The 21,663-nt window shown below is 37.7% G+C and overlaps 1 protein-coding gene across 4 annotated transcripts in view; it reads left to right on the forward strand.

The window, feature by feature from the left end:
• The window catches only part of LOC135205645 (proline-rich protein 2-like), a 47,544-nt gene that overhangs the window by 18,229 nt on the left and 7,652 nt on the right, over positions 1-21,663 (forward strand). For all 4 annotated transcript variants that reach the window (XM_064236463.1, XM_064236464.1, XM_064236465.1 and 1 more), the window contains exons 2-3: positions 12,093-12,644; positions 12,912-13,020. In XM_064236463.1, coding sequence (XP_064092533.1) covers positions 12,093-12,644; positions 12,912-13,020 — 661 coding nt within the window. The remainder of the gene's footprint in view (positions 1-12,092; positions 12,645-12,911; positions 13,021-21,663) is intronic.

The raw sequence follows: 21,663 nt of genomic DNA on the forward strand, positions 1-21,663 counted from the left end.
CGAATGAGTGTCTTAGTAAAGACGAAAGCGCTTGGATTTCTGCCTATCATTTTTCTGTGGTATATATTCGCTTATTTAATGAAGTCAGGTGCATCTACTGTGATTTTTAGGGATACACACACATATATATGTATATAATATATATATATATATATATATATATATATATAACATACAATATATATATACATACATATATATATATATTATATATATATATATATAATATATATATATATATTATATATATATGCTACAAGGTATGTACATGTACCATATATATAAAGATAAAAAGGGCGATTTAAAAACGCAACTTAAACATTGCAATGCGGGTATTAATTACTGGGCACCAAAACTCCTGCATCCATGATTACTGGTGATCGGGATTCAAAAGTTTTGATATCCGATGTATATGGTCACAACGTGTAAATAGTTTATTGTCGGCCTTTTCATTTTCATAGTACACTGAGAGGCAGAGAGAGAGAAGAAAACGTCTTTATCAGACGGACTGGTCTGTATAAAAACAATGAGCAAACAAACAGCAGTTAAGTAATGCTCAAGAAAATACGGTGTTAAAGGCATGGCAATGACACTTACTGAAGTATTACTGTCTCTTAAATACAATACCACGAAAACGGTTCTGCTTGTTCTCTCTCTCTCTCTCTCACTCTCTCTCTCTCTCTGCCTATTAACCTTCCTATGGTATTCGCTTATTTATATGTATATATTTATATCATATTTATATATACATATTCATATACATATATATATATAATATTCATAGTATATATATATATATATATATATATATTTATATTTATATATATGTGTATATATATTATATATATATATCATATATATATATATATATATATATATATATATATATATATATATATATAATATATATATATATATATATATATATATATATATATATATATGTATATATATATATATATATATATATATATATATATATATATATATATACATATACATACACACACATATCCTTTATGGAGGTAAATATTTGCAGCGAATATCACTGAAACTAATCGTGATTGGCAAAGCTCAGAATTTTAACCAATTAACACACGTTAAAATTCAAATGAATCGGTCATTCAGAAGCAAGATAGAATTTATCGGCTACGGACATTTACCTACAGGTCTTAAAACAAGGCTGTAGTTCAAAACGAACGTACGCATATTATAAATAACAATTAAGATCATTACAGAAGTACGTGCATGTAAGGCAATTATAAACTGTTGCCCTATAATATTTGACATATTTCTCCCATCTCAATTTCCTCATCGTGGCTGCTTAAAATTCTTCATGCGTTCAAGGGTACACATTACGCATCACTATGCAGGTACTTGCCCATCGCATGTACTTTCCTGAAAACCGTCCAACTAGGAACATCAGACCATTAGACCCCACGAACTCGACATCATTGTTACATGGAAAAAGACCTGCTTTAGGAAAGCCTCTAATGAGAATCGAATTGCACAACAAACAAACAAAACTACAAAAGCAGCTGCAAGTTTTTCAAACACTGTATTAATTATAGCATAACTTTTAAGGAAACACGTAACTTATAATTTTATTATTAATAATAATCAGAAGGTAAATCCTATTCACATAGAACAAGCCCAGGAGACATTGACTTGAAATTCAAGCTTCCAAAAAATATGGTGCTCATTAGGAAGTAAGAGAAGGTAAAGTGAAATGCAAAAAAGAAGAGGTCTCACTTATTAGAAAGCAAAAATAAGTTAATAGATAAAAAAAATGTATTAAAAGGCAACGAAAACAGCATTAGAGTAGTAGGTAATGCATTGCATCTTCGCTTTAACTTTTCAAGTTCAAGTTGCACGGCATCCCCAGGGAGACTGTTCCACAGTCCAGCGATGTGAGGACTAAAGGACTTCTGGAACTGAGAACTAAATGAATAGAAAGAAATGATCAACTATTTGTGACAATGCAACCATCAGGGGCAGTATATACAATCTCTTTCAATAAAATCAGAGGTAAATGAATATAACTACAACTTAATGAAAAAGAAATACTGTACAGCAAATTATCGAATATTTATGAAATATTTAACATTTCCATTACGACAATTTCTCAAAGTCGGGATTCATCTAACAATACAGTGAATTACCTCATACCGTATTACTGGATGCATCCCTGTACGAATCTGCCGCGTCATAATCAAAGGTAAAAATATAAAAATGATAGCTTTATTCAGCAATATTGAAGGAATATTATCGAGGGAAACGCGTTCATTTTGAAAAATCCTCTAAATTCCACCAAGTAACAAAATATCATTAAAATCAACAAACAAATAAAAATGAAACTACATCGAAAATGTATAGAATTAAAAATAAAAACCGAGTGACATCACAATATATGATAGGCGAAAAAAAGCTATATCAAGGGACGACGGAAGTAATAAATAAATAAACCAAAAAATCATTAAGCAACAATAACAGGCACTTAGCAAAGGATGATACTCTTCCACGGAGCCACCTGCTTTTGTTTGGAAGGCCCTCTAGGCGAGACGAACCCCAAGGATTCAGTAACTGACGTTGATTGATTGATCAAGTAAACTAGCGTTACGGCGAGGCAAACGATGTTGCCTTGCTGCCAATCAAAGACGGATGCGTCTCGAACGTTTCAAGTTTCAAGAGATTGACTGATTTAACGCTACAACCTGGCGTCACAACCAATCATGGTCAACTAATTAAAAGGAAAGGAGGTGGCTGCATAGGTGGAAATAGCAATGATTTATAATTACTATTACTGTTTCATTCAAGATGAGCATATGCTTATTTATGCTGATTGAAAAAACAACAAAAATTTATTATTACTATTCAAGGTGCCCATATACTACTTTTTATTAATTTAAAATCACCTGAGAGTTTTTTTTTTTTTAATTACGCAGAATTAAATGCAAAATGGTCAGAAAAATAGGCAGAAACAAAACGCTCTCTCTTTAAAAAGAACGTAAATGTGTCACACTATTCGAAGATATGGAGGGTTACGGTTACTATAGTAGATTCACATCAACCGTGTTCCACCTCTCCTGAAAGACGTATCCCTCAGGAGAGGTGCAACATACATCCTGCCCATGTGAAAGCTCTCGAGAGAATGAGAGTTTCCAGCCCTGTGATTGGCTTATCAACAGCCAATCGAGAGCGTCTTAAGGGATTGGCCTAGACGTCAAATGCACGGTTGATGTGAATCTACTATAGTCATTCAGATAATGATGACGATGATATTATTATTTGAGCGGATGATTATGTCAAGTGATTCTGAAATTCACTCGATAGAATTTCCGTGTATAAAACAGAAAATATCCAAGCAGAATCTTTAACTTTACCAAACAACAGCTCGGAAGGCGATGCGGCGTTGCAAGAATAGATTATATTATTCAACGCACAGGCTTTCAGGAAAAGATTATGAGGAAAAGTGTAATCTAAATATATCATAGACACACATACTGTAAAAACTACCTGTAAAAACTTAAATATTCATTCATAAAATTCCCACAATTCAGCATTCATTCTTCTTTAAAACGAAGGAAAATCTGTTCACCACCCAACCAACATGCTGACGGGTGAGTGTTTGAGGGGCAACATGCTGACGGGTGAGTGTTTGAGGGGCAACATGCTGACGGGTGAGTGTTTGAGGGGCAACATGCTGACGGGTGAGTGTTTGAGGCTAACATATTGACGGGTGAGGGATCCCACAAGTGTCGGTACATCACAACGTCACGTGTCAGGTGTCTAGAGCATTTGTTGGTTAAGCCCAAGTCAATAAGACAGTTAACACGCGGTTATGCATAGAGTCTTGAGTGTCAAGGAATGTGGTATTTTCTTATTGGATTGTGAAATCAATAGATATCGTATGATTCATCTCTCTCTCTCTGTTTATATATATATATATATATATATATATATATATATATATATATATACATATACATATATGTATATGTGTGCGTGCGAAAAATATATACACCGGGGGGAGCGTAAACGTTTATGCATATTCAAAATAAACAATACGTACCTTATGTCAAGAATACCAGACTGAGATTGTGAATCAAGTGACCTACGAAAGGAACCAAGAGCATAAAACGAGAAATACTTTCTTCAAGAGTTCAAAGGCTTCTTTCAAGCCTCGTCCACAACGCGGTTGCCCGTCGCGTGAGAGAAACTTTTAATCTTTTTTTTATTTAATAACAGTATATGCCTCCGAAATGTGGGTCATCCCGAACTCTTTTCGGGTGAATCACCTTTGCTTTGCGCTGCGCTTCTGTTGGAATTGGAGCTGAATGTAAGGATCGCCATGATCGTATACTGAGTCTCTTTCTCTCTCTCTCTTTTACTCCGAAATGTAAGACATCAATAATTTTATCTAAATCACTTTCGATTTATGCAGTGAGTCTTCTGGAATCAGAATTCAACGTACGCATAAACAACAGGCCAAGTTTATTTCATTATCTGTATATTCTGTATGAAATATTCGCTCCATCCGACCAGTTTTTTTTGGTGGATGGCATTAAAAGTATTTATGACTATTTTCGGATGAAATGGGAATCGAATTGTATTAAAGTAATTAGACTGACAACTAACCAAATATGCATATAAACAAATAAATAAAAAGTAAATAAACTTTAAATGTAAAGTTTGTGCTTTCCATCAACAGCATTTCTTGAGTGCGATGAATTGCCAACCACCTGCAAAAGAAAGATATATTACTTTTTTAGTAAGCCAGACGATATCACAAAAGGCAAAACTGCGTGAATATCACCGAATAACAGAAATGACGGTTGCATGACGTTAGTTTGATAAACTGCACCTGGCAATGTTTCCAGAATCAATGCAGAACATCCCTGGGAAAAGATAATGCATTTGGGTAAAATATGACGCAGAAAAAATCCAAAACAAGAATATAAAATTCTTTATACCAATGATCAAGTGTGAACAGTCACAGTCAGTATCTGTCAAGCGGTAATGTTTGCAATACCGAAAACCCAGTAAGGACATAGTATTTCGAGCAGCCTACCCTTATCCAAAGGAAATCAATAAACACTCGCTACGCAATACGACTCTTTAACACAAAGTGCACAGACATGAGAGCAGATAGAGTGGTGAAGCATATACCACTTTCCGTGTTGCTCCTGGCCACCATAATACCACTCCCGTCAAGCTTAGTCACCCCAAAATTTTAATAAAGAGAATTCATTTACTAGACTAGTCCTTATCAGAGAGAGAGAGAGAGAGAGAGGAGAGCTGCGAGAGAGAGACGAGAGGGAGAGAGAGAGAAGAGGAGAAGAGGAGAGAGATCTGCATACAAACTCTCTCTCTCTTTATATATATATATATATATATATATATATATATATATATATATATATATATATATATATATATATAATATATATATATATATATATATATATATATATATAGTGTGTGTGTGTGTGGTATACTTATATTCCTGTTAAGTCAGTGGCATTATTTGCAGAGACCATCTGTCTATTTAGACTTAATTATATATATATATATATATATATATATATATATATATATATATATATATGTATATATATGTATGTATGTATGAATGTATGTACAAGCATGTAATAAGAACAAGAAACGCACAACAAGAATCAAGAATTTCAAACACTTCTGAAATAACTAAGGAACGCAAAATATTACATCGCCAGCAGACTTCCCACGCCATGTAAGATGAAGGCCGTAATTTCTCCTGTTCGAGAAACATTGGAAATTCTCCCCAAACACGAACATAGGAGATTTAACGTTGGAAGGGTGACTCGAAAAAGCAATTGTGCATACCAAGTATCTCAAGGGGATCTTGATGGAAGTCTTGTAAGCCTAAATTACTACTGTTGCCACTGAGTCACATTTGTAGATCTCACAGGGGTTGTTTAGATTAAACCGGCCTTATCGACACGTTACGGTCCTTCCCCACAGGCCTGATGTAGACCACTGAACTCTAACTGCCAACGGAGACGAGTCGTCCTAAGAAATCTGTTCTTTAGTGAGAGTTGCAAATTGACGCACGGTCATCTTGAAGACGAAGGACATATATAGGAACGAATATGAAGTGAAAGTCTGAAAGTATTTTACCAAAGGGACACCACAAAGAAATTCCAGTACCTACAGCCGTGATCTGAAAGGCCTACTGTATGGGGCAACCCGTAGTACTCCCCTCCCAGACTCTCATGGGATTTAATAAATGACAACCATAAACTCATGCCAATCCAGGACCGAATTATTATTATTATTATTATTATCATTGTTAAAATGGCAGAATTAAGCGAGTTGATCTTATATATTGTGTTTTTTCTCTTTTCCTTACAATTCGCTCCTCAGGCTCAGCGATGTTTCTGAGTAACTGGCCAATATTCATATTGAAAATTCCCAATACGAATATTGGCCAGTTACTCAAAAACATCGCTGAGCCTGAGAAGCGAATTGTAAGGAAAATGGAAAAAAAAATATATATATATATAAAATCAACTCGCTTAAGGCTGCCATTCTTTTCAACAGTATTATTATTATTATAAAGGATTAGTTTATCCAGACCTCTGAGTCTAATAAAGGCTCCTCTCGGGCTGGTTCCAGGTCCAAATAAAACAGGAGGGTGGACGCATAAAAAGGCAAACGTTACTGAAACTTCCAACTAGCCCCAGCTGTCAGCAGCAAGGGGCCATAATCAGGTCCAAAAGTAAGTAAAATCTACAAGCCTAAAAGAAGTGAAACCTGAGGTGCCAAAGTCATCTTGCGCTCGCCTGCACTGAATATATGCCATCGTCTGTCTTATTTCAGGTCATATAACTGTTTAAATATTACATTTTGACCTCGCTGATCCCACCTGACCGAAGGGGACGGATCTTGATTTGCCGTTTTCAAATATGCTTAGACTTATTTGATAGAGTGGAATGAGCGTTTCCTTAATGCACTTAAGACATTTCGTTTTATCTATAGTGCAACGCGACTCATTTAAAAAAAAAAAAAATTTCCACTCAGAAAAGAAAGAGATTTCCACTTTGAAGAGAATCTGTAAACACCGCAACTTTGACATTTTTAACCTTGACCTTACCACTGCATTATGCATTAAGAACCCTGGCCCAGGGCTCGCAGCCCAGGGACGAATAATGCATGTGAACTCTGGATAACATTAAATCTTATCACACTACAACATTAAAGGAAATAGTGTCGTACCGCAAACTGAATCAGTCAGTCGGGACGCCCAAACCGAGGGTAAGGCGTTTGATAGCTTTTCTCCACAACAGTACGAGCAAGCAAGCTAAGAATAAAGTAAATACAATATGTAGCACACAAAATGAGTTAATGAAATACAACGTTGATAAAATTTCATTGTGCCGTTGCTGAGCGTTTTAATCCAACTGAATATGACTGGTAAACAGTATCTATCTAGAATTCCTTTAAGTATATATATATATATATATATATATATATATATATATATATATATTATATATATATATATATATATATCTACACACACTAAAGAGGATTGGAATACAATGACGTTTCAGGCAACAATGAAAAACCAACAAAAGAAATATACGGAGAATAAAATAAAATTAAACATAAAACAAAAGCACAAGGCAATAGAAATCTATAGAAAAAAGATTAAAAATGAACGCGGAAAGTAAAAAAAACAAAAAAAATACACTTGGAACAGGGTCCCATCGTAACAAAAGAAAATTTAGACTGTCATGTTGCATAGCCATCGATCCTGACGAGAGAGAGAGAGAGAGAGAGAGAGAGAGAGAGAGAGAGAGAGAGAGAGAGAGAGAGAGAGAGAGAGAGTTGCTTGCTGGTCTATTCGCGGGGTTGTGGAAGACCCTCGGTCATTTTCTTTGTGAATTTTTAATATTAGACAGACTGAATTTAGGGGACGGGGTCTGTCGTGTATGTATGTATGTATGTATATATATACATACACACACATATATATATATATATATATATATATATATATATATATATATATATATATCTATATATATATATATATATATATATATATATATATATATATATATATATATATATATATATTATATATAATATATATATATATAATTATATATATGTGTGTGTGTGTGTGTACTACTCGCCTCACAAACAAAAAGGAGAGAAACCGAACACTTTAAGATATTTTTGTTTAATCCCACTGTGCCTGTGTTGACCTGAACAACGAATTATGTAATATGTACATGTTCGACTGTGGATGGTCGCCTTCAAGGTAATGAACAGCACGGGGGTTTGCAACCTCATTTTTTGAAAACAGAAAAGGCAGCATGTTTTGAAGCCAATCCCTCTAAGGGGAAAAGCCTAGTGGGGTGTGTGTGTGTGTGTGTGTGTGTCACGGAGATATGTTAATTCAATTGTACTCCACATAGGAAAATGAAGAGTTCTTAGAAAATGCCCTACACACATACATACATACAGAGGTACCAAAATTCAGTTTCTTATTTAATCTTCTTCTCCTGAATAGGACCTTAACCTTGATCTTGACCTCATTCTCCACACTGCACTGGTAGCACTGTTGGATTGGGCATACCAAACATGATGAATCCATATTGCATAGTTTACAAATCATAGCCGAAGTCAATCGTCACCTCACCTCACTCTTCACTCAAGTAATACTAATGGATTATCTTGTCAAATGTAAAGCCTCTATATAGTCTTTGTGTTCAAAAGTTAAAGAAAACGAAGAGGGACACACACATACATAGTACGTACATAAATTACACACACAAACATATCTGTATAAAACTATACGCACTTTTCCTTGTAAACAGAGGTGGTTCCAGGTGGTGCCATCTACTTTTCTGCAGTTATATTGAGATAAGGTTCCGGAAGGTGGTACACTATATCAGAACATATAACTATCATGTCATTACATTATCAAAAAGTGAACTTAGAGAACAGTTTAAATTCGCTGTTCTTAACCCCACTACTGGACGCGAGGGCGGCCCTGAGAAAATAATATCGGTACCCCGACTGGACACCGGTTCTCACTTGCACCCAACCTAATTCACGAGGCAATAAATAATCACATCCAGTTATCAATAATCCTTTCCTCTGAGGTCATTCAGGGCTGGAAGTAAAATTGAGAGAAAGGTTACAACGGTGTAACAGGAGGAAAACCTCGCAGTTGCACTATTGTTAGAATTGTTTGGAAAGTAAGGTGGAAGAAAGGGAATATGAACGGAGGTACAGTTAAAGGAAAGGGGTTGCAGCTACGGAGCGATGGGACGCTGCACAGAATCGTAAATCCAGATCAGTAGTCAGTCATCACCGAACCTGCGGTCAGTTGCAAGTCAGCAATTATTATTTTCAGATCAAAAGTCTGTCAATCTGCTATGCAATAATTTCCAGAACACAAATGGCAGGAGCTCTCATTTCCAGACCAGAAGTCAGAAGCCTATTCAGCACTGATCACTCCAGAATCTCAGTCAGGCATCCAGTTAGCTAAACTCATTTCAGAATAACAAGTCAATTGACCTGAATGTCATAATCTGGAATACTGCCTCGTATCAACGTTGCCGTAGTAGTGGTTCTGAGTTCCAGGGAAGTGTAGCCATGGACTTCCTACGAACTGAAAATCTTATCTCAAAGCAGCAGCTTGAATTATTGTGGAAACAGAAGACGTTAGAGAATTTCCACATCCAGAAAGTGGATGGTATGAACGACTGATAAAGCTGGCTGCTGACCTTGGAGTCAATGACTTCCATAAGGCAGAATTTGTGGGAAAAAATGCATAATACACAATACACTATTTTGTTTGTACAATTCGAAGAGTCAATCACAAGAAATAACTTGTGTAATACAGGAATCGAAGAGGAACCCATCACGTAAGAGAAACGGTCAGCAGCAAAAGGTCCAGTTGTGCCTTGACTGAAGTCATTGGAATCCTCAAGCATGTCAATTTTTACATATAAAACTCATGAATTTTGAGCGTTATACTGCTACACAGGTCCTGCCAGAGAGAGAGAGAGAGAGAGAGAGAGAGAGAGAGAGAGAGAGAGAGAGAGAGAGAGAGTGGAAGAAATGTAAAACAAAAAGGGCAATTAAGCACAGAACTTGATCACCTGGATACTGCTGTAAAAGCTACGAATATATCGATAGTTTCCATAACTGAGAGAGGTCTTCTCCTCACGTACCCTACTTTCCTTAAAATCAATATTTGGCCTGGACAAATGGGCGCCACCATATTCCCCCCCCCCGACCCTTCCTTTGGCCTCTAGGTTGTGCGTGAAAATGACTGCTGAAGACCGCATTGTTGTCAGTCAAAACACATAATTATGCAAGTTGATATAAATTATATTTATAGGCACACACACACACACACATATAATTATATATATACTATATATATATAGATTTATATTATTATTATTATATTAATTTATATATATAGATATAATATATGATATATATTAATATATATATAATATAATATATATACAGTATACATCATTCCACATGATCCGTTTTTACCGTAAAGGAATTTCTAGAGAAAGCGTCACGTCACTTAATATACCGAAACTCTTCTCTCCTCTCTCTCTCTCTCTATATATAGATATATATATATATATATATATATACTATATATATAATATATATATATATATATATATATATATATACGGTGCTTCAGCATTCAATTATAAAAAGTCCAGAAGGAGTCCATGATACTATATTTAAAAGGCCAAGTTTATTACATGTGAGACGTTTCGCACAACTGTGTGCATCATCAGTCTGTGAATAAAATACAGACATATTAAAATCATATAAAGTTAAAAGGAATTCACAATTTTAAAAAATAAAGTCTGAATATAGTATCATGGACTCCTTCTGGACGTATATATATATATATATATATATATATATATATATATATATTATATATACACATATATATATATATATATATATATATATATTGTGTGTGTATGGTGTGTATAATGTATAATACATATAGATAAGTGTATTTATGTACATAAACATATTGCATATGTAATATAACTTTTTAAGTAATTTTACCTAGTTTATTTTGATGATGCTATGGCACCAAGTTTACGACATTATCGTTAATTATTAAAGTTTGTGATGTTTCCATCCATGGCTTCCTAACTATTTTCTCACCTTTAGCTTTCAAGCCTCACTGGAAAAGTTATTTCACTTGAGCATTACCCATATGATTGGTTACAAATTTCAGTAATATTTGTTTTGTTACCAGTAGGTGCATTAACCTTAAGATCAACCCTCATCTCTTTCGATCCCGAGACTGGAATGAATGTGTGGACTCCTCACGGCAATGGCTTATTAGTATATTTTGACTCTACTTCACTTTGTTCCCAGACGAATGCATAAGCAAACTACACCAATGCATTTGGGACCTGGTCTTTCATTTTTGGATTTATCCAGTGGATTTCAGTTTGTTTGCTGCATGTAGTCTTTACATATTTTGGACAATACAAAGTTCCCCCCAAAGATGGTTTACTCCCAGAGAAAAGCAAGACATCAGTGACTCACCCTTATTCTTTGGCTGTTGCTTGAAAGACGAACTAGTTAACAATAAAAAAAACCCTTCCAGAGGCTGCTTTATACGCCTATACAGATGACTACTCACTGGCAGCTCTTTCGCATACAGTGCCGTCACCTTAATCTTTAAATGACTCTCGCAGCTGGTCAATAATCAAGACCTTTAGTTCTAATAGTTGATTAAACTCATTATGATCACTGTCTGACATAATCATACTCTCAGAACCTATAGTCTTTCTGTTGGTTTAAATCTTTCTATGAGTTCTTTCTCCCATAAAACAAACTGCGGTTCTTATTTCATAATATTACACTTGCTATCTTTCCCAAGCTACTGAAGATCTGAGTACCTTTAAAATGGCAAAGTTACCAGGAAACAGATCGTGTACTTCACTTTATGATTTCTTTTAAATATTGTGAACATCTGAAACTGTATGTGTAACAAGCCTCACTTAACTCATTTCTTTGAATTTCAGGTGTTAAGGGAACAAAATGCAACCTAGACCCAACCAAAGGAGAATTAAACGATCCATGCCAGTCTCTGTATGATGGTGTTTGCGGTGGAAAGTACTGTGAATGCCCTCCTGGCACTCATGAAGATTCTGGTCTCAAGAGATGTCTTCCAGGAGATGCACCCAAGACATCTGTAAGTGGTTCACAGTCAGGTGGGGGAGGAGGGGACTTTGATTTGTTTGATGACGTCATTGACAATTATCCAGGGGCAGGCAAAAAGACTCCATCAGCGCCTCCAGCACCTCCTCCTGCTGTGCCCCCTCCACCCCAACCTCAACCTCAACCTCAACCTCAACCACCACGTCAACCTCAGCCACAGCCACCATATAACCCGAACCAGCCTGGATTCAACCCGAACCAGCCTGGATACAATCCGAACCAGCCTGGATATAATCCGAACCAGCCTGGATATAATCCGAACCAGCCTGGATATAATCCAAACCAGCCTGGCTACAACCCAAATCAGCCTGGATATAATCCAAACCAGCCAGGACAACATAAACCAGGAGCAAAAGGTAAAGAGAAAAACATTAGTATTTCTTCAAAATATACTTTAACTTTCTTATTTACATGAACTATAAAGCATATACTCTTAACTGAATGTTGCCCAGCACTGGAACAATAATGATAATCATTCAATACAGGCTAATAAAATATGGTTATCATACTGAAATCACCAGGGAAATGTTATCAAATCGTTCACTCAGGTAGCAATCTTTCTCCAAGTTCCAGTAATCAACCAAGCAATGTAATGCACTTCTAAATTAGCTATTTTGTTTCAGGAGATGAAAACATTGGTGAAAAGGCAGGTGGCGGTGTAGGTGGGGCTGTAGGTTTGCTTATCATCGGTGCTATCATTTACTTCTGCTGTTGCAAGGGTGGAAAACACAAGTAAGTATAACTTCTGTACTTGACAGCCACTCCATTTGAGGCTGTAAATTTTTATTTTGATTACTGTATATTCCAAAGTTCATTCACTTGGAGAGGAAACTTAAAGTAATGGTTATATAATTGCTTTAGTATATAATGGTGGTTTTTTTACAGTATCTTGAAAGATAAATATTGATTGCATGTCAGCAACAGAACAAACAGGAATGAAAGGTAACATCCCTGCTTAAAGTAAATTTATAGATTGAAGACTTTCCCAATAGTTATTATGAGAGCTATAATTATGTTAAGAACATGTAAGGAAGATGCGTTTATTGCTTAGACGACCATAAAAAGGCTGTGAAGTACGTAAAAGGACTTTGAATATATAAATATTTTTTACAATTTGGCTTTGTATCAGGCCACATATGGAAAAGCAATAATTCCAGTTGAGTTATTTGTTGCTTAATGTTTAAAGTGAATGTTAAACTAGAATAAATGCAGGGCAAAAAAGTAGTTTTGCATCTGTTTACATATAAAGGCAGGACTGTTGATACACAGAATGCTTTGTAAAAAAAAAAAAATCACAGTAGTACAGTGGTCCCCCGTATTTGAGGGGGATGTGTACCAGACGCCCATCCCCCCACTGAATAGTTAGAATCTGCGAATAGTTGGAACCCCTATAAAAATGTGAAAACAGCCTATTTTCTTAGTTAAAACTCAAGAAAAACCCACTGAACATTTTTCTACCTTTTTTTTTAATAGTGTTATCACAAAAAATGCATTTTTTGATAAAACTGATTAAAAAATCAGGAATTTGTGGATATTTTTCATAGAAAAATACCACGAATAGGCGAATTTCCCGCGAATAATGGGTAGATATGGTTCACAGAGAAATCCAAAAATCCGTGAGTCCGCAAATCCGGAAAACGCTAAAACAGGGGGCGCTCTGTATCTGCCTTGAGGTAAGGGTACAGACTGCCCTTCGGTGCTGCTAAGTCCCTGCCAGCAGGTGGCCCACATCCAGCACAGAGAGCAGATCTGACCAGGACTGCAGAACATCTTGGGACAGGTCCTCACCCGACTCCACTCCCCATCTCCCGGATCCTCATGCTGTAAGGCAGAGCGGTGACAAAAGCAATCAGATATCCCCTAGTGGGACCACCTAAGGGAACTCCCCAGTTGGTTTAAGCATCCATCATGGTGGGAGGTGGGGGTCATCCAATCATAGAAAGACCTGCAGGATGGGAGCCTGCACATCCCCATCCAAGAGATGTCCAAGAGGTTCCTGAGATTCGTTTCCCAGGGAGTAGTCTACTAGTTTAGGGCCCTTTGCTTTGGACTGGCAGCAATGCCCAAATTCTTCATCCGAGAGTTCCAGCTCATCTCGCCATCAGAGCACACCAAGGGGATAAGGCTGCAAAGACACTTGGATGGCTGGCTGATCCTAGCATCCTCAGTCATCGAAGCCGAACGCCACAGAGGCCAAGTCCTGACTCTTTGCAAGAACCTGGAGGTGGTTGTAAATTTACCCGAGTCAGACCTATCCCAAAAGTAGACCTGTAGGCTGTAAAAGGGAAGTGGTATTAGGTGGAAGGAAAACCACCTTGACATCAAGATGAAAGTCATCTAAATGGGCAAGGTGACCAGGGCCACTGTCCAGCACTATCAACACCTTAAAGGACAGCCCCTTTTCAGCACAATCCTCCTTCACCTCTGGCATAAAATAGTTGGTGAATACAGGGGGTCTACTTTTTACATTCACTTCCATGGAGCTGGCTTTTCTTTTCTTCAAATCACTGCCATCAGAAAAGTCTGCCTTGCACTTGGGAGCCATAATGAAACAAAAAGTTCCCCAAAAAGTAATGCAATTGAGAGAAGGCAAATGATGAACAATTCAAAATAGTGTACAGTGAGCAAGTAATCGATGCCTTCTTCCCCATATTCCGGTGTGGGACGACGTTACGTATTTGGCTGCTCCGTGCACCAACTAGTTCCTGTGTGGAACTGGAATTCACGTCGAAATGACACGGGAACCATGGAGAGAGAGAGAGAGAGAGAGAGAGAGAGAGAGAGAGAGAGAGAGAGAGAGAGAGAGAGAGAGAGAGGCATATCAACCTGTTGGAGATGCGAGCACTCTGGCTGGCTCCAATACTACCAGCTGAGACTAATGGAGTTGCACGAGTGGTCAGAGACCCAGGGACTGGTACAATCAGCCAAGTACATCTGAGGCAAGAAAAAAATCATGGCAGACGTCTCACTAAAGTAGAGCAGAACAAGTATACATAGTAGGTACAGAATGGTCCTTGGAACAGGTCATAATGAACAAATTGCTTGGGCTGTGGGAGGGGCAGATGCAGGTCCTCTTTGCTACAGAAGGAAACAACACACTACCACTGCTCTGTCCTCCAGTCCCTCGTCCAATGAGCTGCTCTGTAGGATTCCTTCCAGCACCCTTGGGACAATTTGGACTTACTCTATATGCCTTCCCTGTTCAGCCAACTTTGTAAGATCATCAACAGACTTTTTGTGTCCCAAGGGCTGAGAATGACACTGTAGCTCCAAGATGGCCCCAAGTAGAGTGGTATGTAGACCTACTGCACCTGCAAGTGTACGTTTCAAGGGAAATTCCCATACCAACGTTATTGAGGTAAGAACACAATGGGCGGTACCACCAGGCTGTAACCTTACAGGGAAGACTCCTTGGAGTGCGACCCTCTCAAAAAGAGTCAAGACCCCTTAGAGACGCCTTTTCAATGGCCCTCTGTTATGGTCTGGGACTTTTCAATAGGACCGCCTGAGGGGACGACTGCTCATGGGCAGACCACGCTGACCTCCCTTGGGTTACCAGTATGACTGCTCCCAGGGGCTGGGGAGTTTGACAGGGAACTTTACTTACTCAAATGGCTAGTTAAGGTCTTCCATTTTTTGTTATCCCAATCAACACATTCCCCAGAAGTCAAAGTCAGTGTGCAAGATTGACCCCTACACTCAACACAAACTGAATGCGGGTCATAACAGGCATTGATGAACCTTGTATTACAGCCTTTGCTACAATACCTATTACTGAGAGCCTGTATCGGAAATGCCTAATACTTGGTAACTCACACCAAAGCACAAATTTTACTGTTTCATCAAACTCCTTATTGATATCCACAGATATCAATAGGAAGTAACCAATTTCCAAAATTCCTGCTGCTACTGAACTAGCTGTTGATGGCATCAGCTGGCAGAAACAACAGAATACCAGTGGTAAGTTGGTTCCTCTCTCCCCTGGTAGTGGGAGGGGGGGATGTCACCTAGCTAAAACAATATAGTGCTACTACGAATTTTCAAAATTCTAGCTGCCGACTGGTGTTGAGAATATAGCTATGTTAACCACTTAGTAAGTTGCGTACATAAAATTGTAATTTATAGAAACAGGGCCAGGTGAAGCAACAGGCCCTTGGCCTTTGGGATATTGTTGACAGAGTTGGCCAACTTGAACCACTGATTAAGTAGAAAAGATTCTTGCTCCTAAAATCAACACCATCCACCTATGGGCAAGGTGCAGTACACTAACCCAAAGTAAGTGCACAGAACAGCTATATCTTTTTATAAATATTTCCTGCAGGAATCTGCGTGACTGTGGATGTACTGGTAAGAGAAATAAGTTTCTGCATGTCTACCACAAGTCTGATCGTTCTTGGAAAGGCACTAAAACCATGCTAGAAAAACCAAAAAGTATGGGGGCAGACACTTCCTGTTATTCAGTCTCAAAATGTCCAAGAATGACCACCCAACTCCAATTGCTTATGGAGCTAGGAAAGACAAGAAAAATCCCAGTTAATTACTGCCTGGTCCATTCATTCTCCCTATATATACAACCTCCTACTAAAGAGAGAGAGACTTCTGCTGAAGGAGACAAAGGAACAGTGATAAGAGATCAAACCAGTGGAAGGCAATTAAAAAAGAATATTAACTCCCCTTCACCGTCTCCACCATGTAAGGTACTGGACCCAAGTCTCTCCAAGCATGCCAGGAGATTGCACCTGCTCATCTACCAGAACCTGAGGGCTGCACTTATCCCTGAAATGTATAAAACAAAACTGTACTAATAGATACTCCCTTATTGCCTTAACCTGAGCAGCATAAGCAGAAAGAGGCAAAAGTGTTCTCACTTCTTCCAAACCGAATTTATAAGCATGAGAACATTACCCTGCAGCATCACAAATGAATTATAATTAACTTTTCCTCGCTAAACTCCTGCTGGCACCAAAACTCTTAAAGCTGGCTTCACGAACTCCACTTCTCTAAACTGATGCAGAGAAGAGACAATTTACTGAGTACAGGCAGTCCCAGGTTATCGGTGGACTCTGTTAATGGTGATCCATTTTATGGCACTTGTCTAGTGCCATAAAATTGGCAATTTATGGAATCATAACATGCCAGTTCTGGCGTCATAACATACTTAACAGAGGCGTCATTAACCGTATATTGGCGCCATTAACTGGTTATCGGCGCTATAAATAGCCGAGTTTCAGTTAATGGAAGTTTTAGCTTATCAGCACCCCACCAACATCGGAACCCCCACTGATAACCGGGGAACATAAAAGATAGCAACTCAACAAGCTAGAAAGGAACTCCATTCAGCATGTCCAAAGAACCTGTAAGTCTCGAGTGCATCTCTCCACAGGAAAGAGAAAGAAACTGAACCTCCTACTGTGGATGGTTTAAGCACCAATAAGCCTTTGTATCACAAGAGGTTGTCTCTGGCTCTCTGTAACTTCATACGAATAAAAAACAGGCTGTCTCTGGCTCTCTGTAACTTCATACAAATAAAAAACACAAGATACGAATCAAAAACACAAGCCACAGTAGACCCAAGGGGAGCTTTGTACGACCAAGTACAAGAAAAGTTACATAACAAGCTCTAATTGATGGAGAAAGCTTAGGTTCTCTTCTCCAAATATTTAAAAGGCGCTGAAATACATATACTAAGACAAGCGAGACATGCATTCTCTATGTGGCCTCTTTCCTGAACTAAATGAAGATACAGTGAAGCATAATAATGCAACAAACACCAATCAAACCGAAGGTGTTTCTCCATTTCAAACTCTTCTTCTGCCAGAGAGGGTGACAGGAGACAGCTGCCAATAAGAGGCAACACCTGGCAAGTGGCAACAGGAAGAAACACTTGGCAATAGGAGACAGCAGCGAGCAGCTGAGTACTGTATTTGCCTCCACGACTCGATAAAAGGGAGACAGTCTTAAGTGACTCAAGGACTCGATAAAAGGGAGACAGTCTTAAGTGACTCAAGGACTGAGTTGCGTCCACAAGTCAACCGAGATTAAGAAAACAAGGGGCGTAAAAGAAAATGGGAAAGTTTGGCAGGCGGAGGGGAGAGGAGTTATGACTTTCCTGCCTCATCCAAAAGTGAATCAACATAGTACTTGAATGCATTCCAATATGACATGTCATTAGAAAGCTATGAAGCTAGAATAATATCTAGCTTGGAAAATACTGAAGATACTAAAAACATTGTATAGACTGAAAAGAGAGGCATTAATTGAGGCAGTAGTAACAGATTTGCCGATAGCTGAAGAAAAAATGTGCAAAGAAGGAACAAGCGCATTTTGACGGATAAAGAGGAATAGGCTAGCCGACAAGAATTTAGAAAAAGCAAAACATGAGAGACTGGTTAAACCATCAACTGAGTCACCCTAATACAGTGGTACCTCAAGATACGAAATTAATCCGTTCTGAGGCGGCCTTCGTATCATGAGTTTTTCGTATCTTGGAACACATTTTACATGTAAAATGGCTAATCCGTTCCAAGCCCTCCAAAAACACCCCCAGTAAATTATATTTCCAGGCCTAAAACACATGTTCTAGGGTTACAACTGATCCGACGGAAGAAATATGACTCCAAAAAGGCAAAATACTGTACATACTTGAGTAATATTCAACTGCATGTAATGTTCAACCCCATTTTTACTGCATATATTAAGACTTTAGCATATGTCCCTTAGCAATAAGCCTAGCCTATGTTAGCGGTTGCTACTGTAGCCTAGTCTATGATTCTGACATCTAAACCTAAGAGCTAAACGCTTAGAATATGCCAATAAAATGTATAAATAATCAGTATGTACTCATTTCAAATAATTATTAATTAATCATTAACTATAATACACAAACAAACAAAAAACAAACCTTCCAATCGATTGTTTACATTCAGCTCTTACCCGTCTTACGAGTATCGAACGAACGCCAAGCAATCATTTTTCCTAGCACACAGTAAGCCATAAATTCTCATTAGTATCTCTCTTCAACTAATGAAACTACCAAACAGTATAATAACCATTCATTTCTATTCTTTATTCTATCTTTACCTAATGGAGATACCGAGTTACTGACAGCTATAATGAAACATACGTATACGTAACGTAATAATAAAACAGAAGAAGAATTCTAAAAAATACGTATTTGTTGGCAGTCTGATTTATTTTATATTTTATGATATCTAATTCACAAATTTTTTATTAAATGTATTGCATGTACTCATTTCAAATAATTATTAAGTAACCATTAACTATAATAAACAAACAAAAAAAAGCTTCCAAACGTCTGTTTACATCCAGCACTTACGAGTATCGAACGATCGCCAAGCAATCACTTTACACAGTAAGCCATAAATTTTCATAATCTCTCTTCAACTACTGAAACTACCAAACAGTATAATAATCATTCATTTCTATTCTTTATTCTATCTTTACCTAATGTTTTTTTTTATTAAATGTATTGCATGAATAAGTTTTTCAATTTACAGCATCCTTTTACCAATAGAATACTTAAAGCACAAGGGGTAGATGCTGACCAATAGGATAGCAGGACCTTATGGGGTGACTAGCATCAGGAACCAATGGGAGAGCGGGAGGATGGTGGCGAGTTTACTCAGTTGGCAGCGCGGGAGTTTTAAAATTGTTCTCGGTGGTCTGGGCGAATCTCGGGACTTTACAGCAACAACCTTTCGTATCTTGAAAACTTTTCGTATGTAGAGCAGTAAAATTTTTCGCATTGGCTTTCGTATCTCAAGTTTTTCGTAAGTAGAGGCTTTCGTATCTCGAGGTACTACTGTATCAGAATAAGCAAAACTTGCTAAAGACACATTATTATCTCAATAAAAGTGTCTATAGTACCTATATTATTAACCCTATATATGCTAAGAACCTCAAATTAGGTGCCGATGAAGTCAGAATGCGCATACAGAACGATGATTAACATTTACCAAAACGGTCCTTAAGCAAACGCGTTAAACAAGATTTAGACTGTGAAAATGGTGAAGTAGGTATTGGAGATAACAGAAGCCCATCACCCAGAGAACCTGGTAGCAGACTCTTTCACAAAGACACACTATCGCAGGGCAGTCAAAGGTGAAGGCACCAACACCTTACTTCTAATAGGGGAACACGAAAAAGAGCGTACATTATGGAGGGATTCAGGACGTTCCCTGACACGAACTGAGTTCAACTTGTATTAAAACTTAAAATAAGTTTGATTTCATGTTCCAACTTCTCAATATGCTTTTCCTGAGCCAAATGGGGACCAGAAAGTGGACCTACAGAGGAAGTCTTACTTAATACTAAAATGCCTAGCCTGAGTAGGATAGCTGCAAATGAAGGGACACTAGAAGGATGGAACCAACAGGTTTAAGACCTGACCTAACTAACTGCTTTTGCAATCTATCAGCTTCCCTTCTTTCCTACATCTGACATATTCAGACATAAAGTCCACAGAACAATCCCCTACATTTGTGACATCTAGTTCCAAGATCACACTCTGTACCCCTGCAGCTGGTACAAACCAAATGTTGATCTAGTACTTCGAAATCCAACATCCTGCTTACACCAAAATCATTCCTATGTATATATAGCCTGATGTTGATGGTCTTGCTTCCAGTGGAAGACATCCTAGGAAAATGAGGTATTTCTACAGAAGCATTCCGCATGACCGCATCGCTCGCCCGGCGAATACAAAAGCCACCAAGAATTGGGGCGTCTAATGTATTTCGCCGTGTTTAGGACGAGCCCCTGAGGGTTAATTACAGTCGTCCGAATAAATATTACTTAAAATTCTTGTTCAGGAGGTAAAACTGTATAGAAAAACCGCAACTGCCATAGTCAAGGCCGCAGCGGATTAGTACCCTAGATCTACCGAAAATGAAATTACAATATTGTAAACAGGTGCAAACCAACCAAACTTCATAGAATACCAACACTCGCCTAAGCACAATGGCAGCAAAGAGAATTCTGACACGAGCTTAAACATTTGAAACACACCTGGTGGAGAACAAGTGAAATTGAGAGTCATCTGGGCAGCCATTCGTTTTTTTGTTTGAATGCTGGCTTGCCTAATCGGCGTGAAGATATAGGCTGACTTTAACAGCAGGTAAGATTCATCTTAAATAAAATAATTTATTTCATTATAAAGTAAGAGTATATAACCTTTTTCCTATATGTATACCCTATTTTCATATTCTGAGTACATAACTTATTTTTTGCTAGGCGGTAATTTCAAATAAATGTCTTTGATAGAATGTTACTTCAAACATCTCCATTATGAATAAATATTGTTTTTCAAATAGGTATAAAAGCATTCAATGAGTAACATCTTGTGCTAGTCATTCA

Source organism: Macrobrachium nipponense, chromosome 24 (genome assembly GCF_015104395.2).
Source record: "Macrobrachium nipponense isolate FS-2020 chromosome 24, ASM1510439v2, whole genome shotgun sequence".
Lineage (NCBI taxonomy): Eukaryota > Metazoa > Arthropoda > Malacostraca > Decapoda > Palaemonidae > Macrobrachium > Macrobrachium nipponense.